The following is a 14,077-nucleotide window of genomic DNA, read 5'->3' as shown; positions in this document are numbered from 1 at the left end:
TGTGTGTGTGTGTGTGTGTGTGTGTGTGTGTGTGTGTGAGAGAGAGAGAGAGAGAGAGAGATCCTCATGATGATCTTGTTATACAGGTCTGAATGTGTTATTTTATTCTAATTAAAGTATAAGCTCTAACATGTTTGCTTCCATAATTCTACAAAAAGATTTTTTATTAGTGTTTGTTCTTGTAGGTTATACTGGAAATATCATTAAATGAGTTTGTCAAAACATGGATAATAAATGTCATACAGTAATTTTGTTTATTAGATAGGTTTAATAATTTTATTTCTGTTTAACTTTAGTAATAAGTGCATTTAGGGCATTTATATGATTTTAGGCTGCAATGAGAAATAAGCAATCAATCATTGATTGGGATTCCTTTAATGCCCATTTTAAGGTGCTAGAGGAAGAGTTCCTAAATCTGCCAAATCTTGGATATAGGTGAGTACATAAAATTTTTAATAAATATTTTACAATATGTAAATAAGGTTAAATATTTCATAGTGGTAGTTTTTGGAAAGCTGTCAGTAGTTGAAAAAAATGATTGCAGAAAAATTATTACTTCTGCTTCTGTTTAGTTTCTGGCATAATTTCCTAGCAATCCAGAGTAACTTTTCAAGATATCTTTCTATAAGTTACTGCACAGAAGTGTGAACTGTGTGTGTGTACATACACGAGTTGTAAATTCTACAATTCTGAACTTGAATAACTGTGCAGGATAAAACATTCAATGACATAATAAAGCAAATTTTATTAAGTTATAGCACAGTTGTTATATTCATTTCCAAATTTTCAATATAACTACCTTTGTTCATCTGTTTTTTCAATGGGACAAATATGATTACAGGAGACACTTGCTTGTGAAGCTCAGTGGACGTGGCATTTGCACTCCACGGTGCTTGGGTTCAAATCTAGTCGCCAACTAAAGCAACATTTTCTAAGCCTTTTTTCGACTGTTTCCTGAGTTAGTTGATCTCTGGCATGGGCAAGGGGATTTTTTTCTCCCAAAAACTTGGGATTTTTGTTCCATAAACTCAAGAAAATCGACCATGAAACCCACACTGTTTTCAGAAATTAAAAATATTGTGTTAAGGACTATGAGATGGCACTTGTTAGTTGTCTCTTCGCTGTGTGCCAATTAAATTAGTGATAGCCTTGGGCCAGCTATCTCTGTTTGGCTACCAGTGGAGATTGAACTGTTCACTCAGTCTCCAAAAGTTAGATAGGGCTAAAATGGCCTCACCTATACAGGAATAAAAGCCATTAGCTGATTTATTTATAGACACTTGCGGTAGAAATAGTTTGCTATTATGCAGTGTATACTATACTGAATTTAAGAAAGAAAGAAAAAAAAAGATTGACCTCTCCTTTCTCTTCTCCCCACTGCATTCCTAAAAAACAAAGTAAATAGCAGGAAACAGAAAGGAATTTGTTAGAAAATGTAAAAAAAAAAGCTTAAATGCCATGCACTTCCACACAATGCAGTAAGAATGAATGCATGATCCTGCACTTTGTCAAAAATCTTATGTTAGCAGTTCTTGCTATAAAAAAGTAAATATCATGTTGTAGTATGCAACAGTACTAGCTGATACAACCTATTTTCATGCAATGATTATACTGTGATACATTATGTTATAATAAATTTAGTTTAATCCTTTATCCAAGTGTAAGCAAACAAAGTTTGCACCTGAAGTATCTTGAAGGCCGAGGCAACTCGTGGTAAAGGTGGACCAAGCTCTCATCACTACTTGTCTTAGTATCTCCCATAATGCAAAGCGCATCTCCTTGCAGACATGTATAATGCTATGCATTAAGGGAAAGGCAACTACCCAGACCTGTTTCGACCTTTATTGAGGTCTTGTCAGTGGGAGCTAGACCCTAGAGGGGGTGATACCAAGGTGGAAGCAATGGAGAAGTCATATTTACCTATACGAGTTGCCAAAAGGGATGGGCTACTACCCAGATTATTATTAAATTACTCTGAATTTAGAGAAAGATGCTGGAAGTTTTTTTTTTTTAACTTGGTTAGACTATAATAAATTTAGTTTAATCCTTTATCCAAGTGTAAGCAAACAAATCTCCATCACTTCCACCTTAGTATCACCACCTCTGGGTCTGGCTCCCACTGACAAGACCTCAAGAAAGGACGAAACCGGTCTGGGTAGTGGCCCTTCCCTTAATGCATAGCATTATACATGTCTGCAAGGAGATGTGCTTTGCATCATGGGAGATACTAAGATAAGTATTGATGAGAGCTTGCTCTACCTTTACCATGAGTTTCCTCAGTCCTGAAGATACTTCAGATGCAAACTTTGTTTGCTTACACTTGGATAAAGGATTAAACTAAATTTATTATAGTCTAACCAAGTGAAAAAAAAAAAAAAAACTTTCAACATGATACCTTATGTCTCTAGCTGTTTACTCTGATAAGCACACTCTTAACAAAGTTGCCTGTGTGTGTGTGTGTGTGCATAAAACTAGTTAAGCTATTTTATGTTTATTTCTGATGTTGTATTGATATAATGACCACCTGACACATGTGGTCATTTTTGGAAGAAAATAGAAGAAATGGTGGGAAATTATATATTGACATATATGGCAGGAACTATGCACAAACAAAGGAAATGATAGGAAGTTGTGCAGTGATGACTGAACACAAGGGATTGGCATGTTTATAAATCATACAGAATACAAAAAATTATGGGTGCTATATAAGAAAGAAGGTACTAAAAGTGTTTCATATATTGTAAAATGAAAATCAGAATTAATGTTTAAATTTCAGAATATTACTTATCTGAAATCTTTTTAATAAACTAAATATGTGCACTATATACCAAACTGAAAACACAGCAGTCAGTCAACTTGAGAATTGGTCATCTCCAGTTACAAAGAGGAAGGGAACATAAATTATAAACATCACTTTAAGGGAAGGAAGAGGAGTAATTGGCACAGCTGATGTGAGCAAGTCAGCTTCCTAATTGGACAGTGGCCTAATAATAGACAACTGGCATAAATCATCATCATCAAATTGCTGATATTACCCTCAAGGTGTGTACAGGACATGATAGTACATGAAAAACTTACATCATTACCAACTTCCTATCTACAATTTTCCTCCAAATCAATCTGTTTTCTGTCAAGATTCGAACATTGTCAGATCTTATATTTCAGTCTTCTAAGGCACTTTTCACTGTATTAATCCACCTATATCTTGGTATTCCTCTGGGTCTTTTTCCTGCCAACCTGACAGAGAACACTTGTTTTGCTGATCTTTTCTTTCCCATTCTGTTTAAGTGACTACCACCTGAGATTAGCTCTGCTAACACATTCTGGATGCTAACAATGTTAAGTTCTTTTCTAATATTGCTAAATTTTTATTTACTAACATTTCCTAATTTTTAATATGATGTTGTCATTGATGCCATCTGTTCATGCTTTTAATCTTTCTTAGGCCTCTCATATTTGGGGACCCGGCTCTCAGATCCATAAGTTAAAATTGGTTTGAACACTGTCTTGTATATAGCTAATTTAGTATTTTGACTAATTTCTCTCTTATTCCATATAAATTTATTCATTTCACTTCCTTCAATTCCAGCTTTATTGATTCTGTTGTCTATTTCCATATTTAATTTACCATTTTCACTAAAAATCGTGCCTAAGTAGCTGAAATGTTTTACTTGTTCTATAGGTTCTCCATTCACAATGCAGTTGATATTTTCATTGTCTCTGTCTTGTTATTGCTGGCAGCTATTCAGTTTATTCATCGAATCTCGCAGACTTGTACTGGATTTATTAAAAGTATAACGTCATTTGCATAAAGCAAAGAGTAATTTTGATATCAGGTTTAATACCACTTTCCTTCATAATGTGATCCATATAGGTAATAAATAACAGAAGGGATAATATACATCCTTGTCTGACACCAGATTTAACATGAAACCTATTTCCTGCACTTCCTTCAATTCTAACTGCTGATTTACAACTGAAATAAAGACTAGGTATTGCTTGATATAATGCTCCATTGACATCATACAACTGTAGCATGGTCTGTGCCATTAGTGGAGTGGCTATGCGCTTCACAACCATATGCTTGGGAAAGGAGTGTCCTGGGTTCAATTTCTGTCCCTGACATGAGGAGCTTAAGGATCTTTCTCAGACATAGCCAAGTTAGCTGTTCTTGGGCATGGACAGCAAGGTTTTTCTCCCCAGTTTAGCTGGGATTTTTCATCCCACAAACTGGCCCCATGAACACACATGGATACAGTCAGGAATACCTAAGACAATCCCTCCAGCCATAGGTCTGAATTGTCAGCTATGTCGGTCCTGAGCCCAGATCAAAATGGGGAGGATTGAGGTGGTGCCATACTTCCCTGTAAGAAGGGGCTCACGTCTGTTGAATCCCCACACGAAATAGATAGATAGAACTGTAGCATTTTGATTAGTTTTCTCTTGGCACCTCGTCACATGCCTTTTGCAAGTCTACAAAACTTAAACACTGATCTTTGCTATATTCCTGTGATTTTTCAACTATTTATTGTAAAGTGAAAATCTGACAGCCTCTAGTTGGCATGAATCCAGCTTGTTCTTCACCAAGCTTCCCTTCCACAATCCTTCTCAACTGTTTCTCAAGTATACTTGCATAAATCTTATCAGGAACACTGAGTAGGGAAATACCTCTGTAATTCTCTCATTCAGTTTTATTTTCCTTTTTATATATGGGTACTATGAAGGCTCTGTTCCAATCATCTGGAATTTATCTCTCTGTCCAGGCCTACTGAACTATGCAGTGCAGCTGTAAAATCTCTCGTGAAAAATTTAATTAAATTTCTGAAGTTCGATTTTACAGAGGTGTCCACATATATAAAATATGAATTTATGTAGTAATTGTATGAATGTTAAATTCTACTGTAAAAGTGCAAGATAAGCTGTATTATCTTTGTTGCATGTAAAATGAAGGAAAGAGGATTATTGGAGATTATAACAATGACTGCGCATAAACAAACATTCGCAAGATCTTGCAAAATAAAAATATGCACCCACGATATAGTGTCTTGCACGGAGCCTGCCGATGTGACGTCACTTTGCCAGTAGGTGATCCTGGCAACAATTATGTGGTTACATAGAATGAGATAAGATATTTAAGAGGGCTGAGAGGGCTCTAAAAATATAGAGAATAGAGGATTTAGGAGACTCTCACTCATCACTCTATCACTCTCCTTCCTGAGTTTTGGAGGCTTCTGGTGCTGGTCCCTTTTGGTGGACAGAGTTTAGTGGTTAAGGTGAGACTGTATATCGATGGAACTCCAGCCAGATTGCAACAATATGCTCGGAGCATACAGCCATCCGTGGGCATAGCGGAAGACATCGGCAGTTCATTTCCTGTTTCCGACAGAAAAATCTATCTAAATTTCCCAGCAACTGCAAGAGTGAAGAACTGCCATATCATCTAGTCAGCAGTCGTATTCCAGGAAAAGGTCACAAGGTTAAGCAAACCTAGCTGAAGAATTGTTCATGTTAACTGGACTGTATCTATAAAGGCTACTGTAAGTAAGCATAAATTTTGTTAATGTTTTAAAAGCTTACTGTTGGAATTTATGCGTGTAAGTGCTTACAGGAAATTGTTAATAACTAGTTAAGTAAACAGTTGTGGTCATGAAAGGAAACTAATGTAAATTTTGTATATAGAATGAACAGAAATTAGCTAAGTTAGCACATAAGGAATAACTATGTTAAATATAGATGAGTTAACAATATAAAGGGTTAAGCAAGTGTTTTGTAAGAGAAAGTTAATTGTATGTTACACTTAATGAGTATATGACTAGGTTGAGAAAGAGATTTTCTCCCTCTTACATTGTGAATTGCAGTTTCATACTAAGATCAAAATAAGATGTTTTGTTTATATAACTAACTTGCCTGATCTATTGCCAATGCACTATCTCCCAAAAAATTAGTGAACCTGTGAACTTGTTTGATTAAAAATTGACACTACTAGCTATAAGAGATTGTGTATGTTAAATTTGATCTTGCCCATGTTCCATACTTTAATTCTCAAGCTATATATACAAATTAGAATGGCACAGTCGTTAAACAAATAAATTTTTCTAATTGCATAGCTTGAGAGTTGGTAACCTGTTTATCATGGATAGACTAATAACGAAGGTCATTCACTAGCAGCGGGAACATAAAGAAGATTATAAGGGATTAATAGGTCTATCTTAAGCAGATCATAGTTATGACTGAGTAAAGTAGAAGTAAGTTAGGCCTAAGGTGCATGTGTAAAAGAATAACAAAGGTGCGGTTGATTGAAATTAAAAGTTGATAATAGACGTAGAATATTAGAATGGTGCAGTCGACGTCAATTAACAATTAAATTATAAACCAATATTATAAATTAGGTATAGCTTCTAGGAAAATTCCCATGCTACTCCTCTTAAACACTATTATTATAATTATGGCTATTATAGCCTGTTTTTGTTTAGGAGTGTCCCTTATTTTAAATACATTGGCTATAATTACTCAAAAAAGGCAATTATAGCAGAACAAAAGAGGTGGAAAATTTTGTACAATATTATATTTTAACATTATAATTTAACACAGTTATAATATTATATTACCAATACTATAATTTAACACAACCACTGTAAGACCTTTGGGCATTTCTGGTGGAATATTTTCTACTCCTGTTGCCTTTCCACATTTCAGGCTTTTGATGACTTTTTCTACAAGTATGGATATGTATTCCTGATTACATGCCTATTGAGTGTTTTTTACTACTGTGCTGTCATTGATTGTTTTGTGTAGCAATTTTTCGAAGTAATTATTCCATACATCAAGGATATCTTTTTCACCAGTTTTAACTGGCATAAATTGATACTATAAATCTGATACTGATATTGATCTTAGAACTGTGAATTAAAGAAATGTAGCACAATATATAGTATTTCTTTAATCGAAAGTTTAATTAAAAGTTATGAATTTGTGTGGGTAGCATCTCTTTATTTAAAGATTCTTTATCATAAGGTGAAAAACTATTTGAATATGTAATTTTTGATTTTAATGATATACAGTCTACACATATTTAGTTAATTATGAAGATTTCAGGTAAGTGATATTAATTTAAGCTAACATTTCAAAAATTTAAACATTAATTCTGCATTTTCATTTTTACAAATTCATAATTATCTTTCTTATATGCCTTACATTATTGTTTTGCATTTGTACTCTTTCTGTCATGCATTGTTCTGTGTTCTTCATTTGGGCCTGCCATTTCCTTTAATTATATATGGTAATATTTATTCTAACACATTCTGAATGATTTCTTGCCATTACTTTTGTCATTTGATTGTGACATCATTTGTTAAGAAATTCGGTTTGTTACTGAGAAGATTTTGAATCACTGCTGCTTGTAATAGTAAGCTTTTATTAGTTCTATGGGACATAGGTTGTGACTGCAGTGGTGTTTGCTGTAGTCAGTGCCCGCTGTATATTAATTATACTAGAATATTTCATTATGTATATTATTGATATTATCAGGAGTTAAAAACATGGCTTAATAAGCCATTAAAATCGAGCACAAGAGCAAAGTCATGCCCAATTATTGTTAGGCATGACTAACAAGTGTGTGATCAGGGGTCAAATCTCCTGATCTTGTATTCTTAATATTAACATAATGGGGTCAGTATTTGACTCCCTTATGTTAATAAATTTGAGGGAATGAAGTAGGAGAGAAATGAACCAAATAGTTATATAAAGATCACTAAAATGAAAATTTACAAAAAATAGCAAAGCTTTTATGGTAATAGAGCTGCGTCTGTATTCCAACCTGAAGCTGAGATTCATATCTTATTCTGCTATGTACATCACCAGCAAGAACTAGCCTTTTCTTTATACTGGCTGTCATCTCTAAGTTAATTTAAAAAAAAAAAAAAAAATTACTAGATCCTTCCTCAGAAACAGTAAACACAAATTAGTCGAAGCGTATGTTTTCCCATTTTGAAATATGTCCACATCGTTGCTACATGAACTTTTCTGACATAAGAAGTTTATGGTCATGTGCTTTAGTTGAACTTTAAAGAGTTGAACCATAGCTACTTCTTTCTTTCTTAATCACTTTGCCAGAATATTTGCCAAGAATGAACAACAGTATAGAAGGGTTCCGCAATGCAATGCAAAGCTCCATTACCAACATGCATCCAAGTATCTGGAAACTCATAGCTAAGTTGATGAGAGAAGAAAGTTTAGCAAAGAAGAAAAGTGTGATGCAAATCGAGGAGACACAGTAGAAATGAAAAAGTATAACGATGTTAATACAAGACTTCAGCGACAAGTGCTTCAATACGATCTGCAGCAAAAAGTTAATTATTTATGCAGCATCTTTTAATTTGCATAATTTTTAAATGACTTCATTATGTTATGTATCGATGACATTCGCGTTAATAAAGATTTGCCTTTTTAATGATTTTATAATTTAACTGCTTATTTACTAAAATTACTGCAAAATCTCTTATGGTGAAATGTTTACAGCAAATTTTCCTAGAACAATTAATATATTTTAATGAGGACATTTTTATGTAAATACCATTTTACTGAGGATTGGGCTTGAAAGAAACATCGAGTTTCAATTGCTTTCCACTTTTATACTGTTTCTTAATAATTAGCGATCAAAATTGCCCAAAATGTTCGTAATGAGCATTCACCTCTGGATCTGAAGATGTGTCTATGATCAAGATGATGTTGTCCATGTGTTCTCTAACCACTGATAGTTTCAGACCAGCTGGAACTGCTTCTTCTCCTCCTTCCTCATTGTCAACCTCTTGATCGCTCCATAGAACATATTCAGCAATCTCTTCCTGGCTGAGAATTTGGTAGCCTGGGTTGCCCTCGTCGATGTTTAACCATTGTTCAATGTCATTCTCATTGATGTTATCACCAGCTCTCATCAAAGTTTCATGGAAATCGGAGGTTTCCGAACCTCGGAAAGCTATTTTACTTCCTGATGCATTATCAAGAAGTAAAATAGCTTTTACATCTTCAGGAGAGATTTTCAGGACCTCTTCTTGGTAGTTTTGCAATTCAGCTATGAAGTGATGGAATAACCAGTCGGAATAAATGTCACTTGCAAACCATGCATTCTTTGAGCTGGAATAGATGACAGGCAACTGGTTCATAACATTATTCAAAGCACAAGGCTTTCGTGCTCTTCCAACTACCTTCGGCATTAGTACAAAGTAGGGCTGAAATGCACTCCTTGTTTATTTTGCAGGCATGCTAATTTCATGTTTGTTCACGAGGGTATTTTCGGAAACAGCATAATAGAACAGGCTAGTCTCATCTGCATTCTAAACTTGAGACAAAAATAAATTTTGAAGACCCTCAGATTCAATGACTTCATTGATGTATTTTCTGAAGGGCTCAACTTGTTCAGTATTGGTGCTCAGTACTTCAACACATGTTTGGCTGTTCGTAATGCCATGGTGTTTATGAAATCTTCCAAGCCACCCATCGCTCGCATGGAACTGTATGCCCATATGTTGTGCCAGTTTTTCAGCAGCCGACCTTAGTTCAACACCATGAACAACAACGGCACTAGACCACTGTTGAACAAAACCACTTGTAAACTCCTTCTAAATTCTTATGTTTGGCCAACTTTACATGTTTCTTATCTGCCACAGTGAAACCACTTTTGGAATCTCAACATTATATTTTAGCAAAAACTGAGTAAATTTTTCTTTATTTTTGCGTATGTCCGAAACTGTTTGTTTTTCCACCCTGTAAAGTTCGCAAACAAACATGAGCAACAGATGCACCACTTTCCAACTTATTAACTCAAGTTTCTGTGCTATCGTCAAGTTTACTCATTTTCTTTTAACCCCAGACATATTAACTGATATTAATAATGATTAATATCAGTAGCATTGCTAGTGCAGAACATCACGTGTTTTGCACTAGCAACGCTACTGAACCAAAGCACATGCATGTGTGTGAACTATTACGAGTATGCAAGAAATATCACGAATATATGTGAACGTATCCGATGACACAATTTATAAACACCGCCAATCTCTTCCGATTAACTATTGTATTATTTATTTTTATTAATTATTTCATTATCTCTATTTATTTGCCAAATTATGTCCGTTAAATCCGAAGTCCATTGAATTGGGGTCTGTTAAATCGAGAGTTTACTGTATTAGGAAAGAAGTTGACATTGCTAGCATCCAGGAATGTGTTAGTAGAGCTAATCTCAGGTGGTATGGTCAGAATGGGAGAGGAAAGATTAGTAAAACAAGTGTTCTCTGCTCGGTTTGCAGGAAAAAGACCCATAGGAAGACCAAGATAGTTGGATTACTACAATAAAAAGTGCCTTAGAATACAGAAATATAAGATCTAATGATGTTGGAGTCTTGATAGATAAGATTGATTTGGAGAAAAATTGTTGATAGGTAGTTAGTAATGATGTAAGTTTTTCATGTAGTACTATCATAATATCCTGTTAGGAAAGAAGTGTACATGTGAGGAATTTGATGATGATGATTAAATAGTGCAATTGAACTTAGTTATGAGCACAATGGGACTGACAAGACTTCATTATAAGCATTACTCACTATATCATTGATGAGTTAAATTACCTTTTTTTTTTTTTAAGTTCTCAATAAATTGATAAAAAATAGATTTAAAAAATATTAGAGAGAAAAAATAATATATTTACATACCCAGATATTATTTATATGAATATGCTTGTGTAAACTGCAATACACTGAATATTGAACACAATTTATTTGTCCATAATTTTAAAACCATACACTTAATACTAAACAGTTTATTTCTCCATAATTAAAAACAGTACTAATTAATAACAAATATAATTTCATTATCATGTAGCTTCCTCAGTGAGAGGGTGCAGCACCATGTCCTTCCAGTTCTCTGTTGGTGGCGTTCCTTTTTGTTTCTGCATAGCCATGTGATCCTGTCCATGATCTTATATCTTCATACCATGTCCTTCATTTTTTACCTCTTGATCCTTTTCATGAGGTAAAAAAAAAATTTTTCTCTTCTAAAACTGTTAGTATCCGCTATTCTGCTGAACTTCTCAGTACATGTCCTGCCAATCTCACCTTTCTCTGGTTCATTTCCTGTAATAAAAATCTCTGTGTTCTCATTCTCTGTAGTATATCTGTATTTTTTGTTTTTCAATTGTTTTTATTACTCTCACTATAGATATTAAATAGATTTGGTGAAAGGATACAACCTTGTCTAACTCCTCTTTTTATTTTCACTACAGAAGCCCTGTAGTTAAACAGCTGCATTTTCTGTTTGATGTAAATCATTTTTATAATCTTAAGTGCATACATGATCTTCTATGTCTAATTTATCTAATACATTTTATGGTCAAAGGCCTTCTGAAAGTCTATGAAACATGTGTAAATGTTCCTATTTCTTTCAAGTGATCTTTCTATTAGTATTTTTAGTTCCAGGATAGCATTAATGGTTCCCATTCCTCTTCTGAAGCCTTTCTGTTGTTCACTCAATTCACCGATTAAGGCCTCTTTCAATTTCTTTGTTAACAACGGTTAAAATAATTTTAGATGCATGGGATATTAGGCTCACAGTTCTGTAATCCTCACAATTTTGTGCATTATTTTTCTTTGAAATTGGTATGCAGATAGATGTAAAAACTTCAGGTAATTCTATTATTTTATAGATGTCCTGGATGGATTCCACTGAATAGTTATTATTATAGTCTGTCAAAGCTTTCAGCAGCTCAGCCGGAATATTATCACACCCTGGCGATTTATTATTAGGAAGATTCTTGATTATGTGTCGTATCTCCTTTCTTGTCGATAGAGTGGTATCTGTTGCTATATTTAACTTAAGGTGTCGTGAATTATCTATCATGTTACCATTATCATCATCATAGAGATCTGATAAGTACTCCATCCATCTTGCATTTATCTTTTCCTTATCAGTGATTATGTTCCCATCTTTGTCTTCGATGTTATTAAACTGTGTATGTTTAGCATTTCCATTAAGTTCTTTCACTTTCAGGAATGGATAAAATTTCAGTTAGTCTTTTTAAAAACCAAGATAATGATATGTCTCATTTTAAATCGATCCAGCCAACTGTTGTTTTTGGTTGTTGTCATCCAAATTGTTTAGCAAATTTTTCCACTTGAGCCTTTGAGATTGGATCATCTATTGAGAATTGTCACTTCCTTTTGTAGTGAACCATTGAAGCAATGCCTCATCGATGTTTGCAAGCTCACACTTTCTAAATTTTTTTTTGTTTTGATTATGTTGTTTTCCAGTACTGATATCTAAACATTTTTATTTGTGTATAATTTCAATACCATTGAAGAGGACAAAGAACTTGTTTACACAGTTCAACATTTTTTGCATCATGTTCTAACTCGGGAATAACTTTGAGTTTTTTGCAAAATGGGAGATACTTCCTTTTAGTAGACATATTTCTGATGGAAGAATTCTTTAACTGATTTTACATTTGTGGTAGTGGTTGGGTAAAGTAAGGAAGGAGGGCTGGAGGCTAGATAACATGATTAAGTTATAAACTGGCCTGTAATCTGATGAAAGCTAAAGTCACTCCTTTCGTTTTTGTCTTTTCTAAGAATGAGGTATTCCAAGTGATTGAACAATTAAAAATGTTTGCATAGTTACCAAAATTTGTATAATATTTATTATTATTATTATTACGGGCAACTCCAAGGAGTCCTTAGACTCATCGAGGGAGCCCCTAGATTGACTTTTTGCTCATTACAGCCATGATCTCGTTTTTTTTTTTTTTTTTTTCATTACAACAAAGTTCAACTTATTTTTTATCCTTCTCAGTACTATTTCAGTCTTAACTCTCCATCGTGAGTTTCTCCCTGCATTTAAGTCTTAACGTGGAGCCTGGACATCATTAACCTGTTTGATAATGTATTTTGAGCAGAAACTATAGGACTGTTATAAAAGCTATTTCCTTCTTGGACACTGAAATCATACCAATACTACAACTCATTTTTCCATGACAAATACTACAAACAGAAGGATGACTTAGCAATGGGTTAATTACTATCTCTGCTTTTAAGACCACTTGTTTATGGAATTGTTTGAAATGCAGTCACTGGGGGGGTCTACAAGTTATTACTCATCCATTTATTTATTTATTTATTAGTTTGGGATTTTCCCCCTTTCTCCACTGTCCCTTTTGGGGAGGTTGAGCCCTCATATATTTTATGACTGTAAATCTGTGCGTGTTTACATAGCCAGTTTGCCTGTTCTGAGGGACTAAAAACCTGAATTTCTGGGTGAAAAAACCCTCTACCTCTCTCTCTATATATGAGACCAGCTAACTCACCTTTAGTTCAAAAAAAGACCAGATAAAGGTTCCTGATGTTATGGACGGGAATCGAACCCAGGTTTTTCTGACCAAAGGGCTCTATCAACTGAGTCTATATTGACTGAGCTACGGAGACCCTACTCATCCATTTAAGTCCCATTTGATTTAGCCAGTCTTTTGTTTGCAGTCTGATACTACTTCCCTGACACTTTTCCATGGAACAAAAGCTTTCACTTTGCTGTTTGGATGACATTTTTATATGGCCCAAATTAACAGAAAAACTGCAATAGCAGTTTGTTGGTCATGATTACATGACTGCATACATAATAAAATTTTATCATCAGAGTGAATATACACAGAGAACTGACTGCTACATGAAATAAGGAATAAATGAACAGGAGTTAGAATGTTTCTGTTCTGCTGTTCTTTGGCCAGTCATATATATACTATAGGAACCCATGGTAATGGAGAACATAGCTAAAGGCAATTCTGGTACAAAAGCTTATGTTGGCTATTTGTAACTATTATTTTACAGGAAATTACAATGTATACACATTCTTAATTATAACTTTAATCAATACTTCCTGTATATCAGTATTGTCATCATCAGGAATCACAGAACAATATGTGCATGTAGCCACTAACACAGGATAAATGAGGCTAAAGAAACACAATTAAAGTTGGGCCTAGAGTCCTAAATGACACCCCCTTAGTCAGTTAAATTAGGTGGTCTTGGAAGTTTCTTAG

At 34.2% G+C, this 14,077-nt stretch overlaps 1 protein-coding gene across 4 annotated transcripts in view; it reads left to right on the top strand.

Moving 5' to 3' along the window:
- Window positions 1–14,077, top strand: part of LOC150099760 (protein FAM193A-like) — a 342,566-nt gene that overhangs the window by 176,521 nt on the left and 151,968 nt on the right. For 3 of the 4 annotated variants that reach the window (XM_090403637.1, XM_090403635.1, XM_090403634.1), the window contains exon 10: window positions 332–435. In XM_090403637.1, coding sequence (XP_090259763.1) covers window positions 332–435 — 104 coding nt within the window. The remainder of the gene's footprint in view (window positions 1–331; window positions 436–14,077) is intronic. The other variant, XM_090403636.1, reaches the window with a different exon arrangement.

This window comes from Typopeltis vanoorti, chromosome 14 (assembly GCF_054136105.1).
Source record: "Typopeltis vanoorti isolate ZY-2024b chromosome 14, IOZ_Tvanoo_1.0, whole genome shotgun sequence".
NCBI classification, from domain to species: domain Eukaryota; kingdom Metazoa; phylum Arthropoda; class Arachnida; order Uropygi; family Thelyphonidae; genus Typopeltis; species Typopeltis vanoorti.
This window is presented reverse-complemented; position numbering and strand designations above follow the sequence as displayed.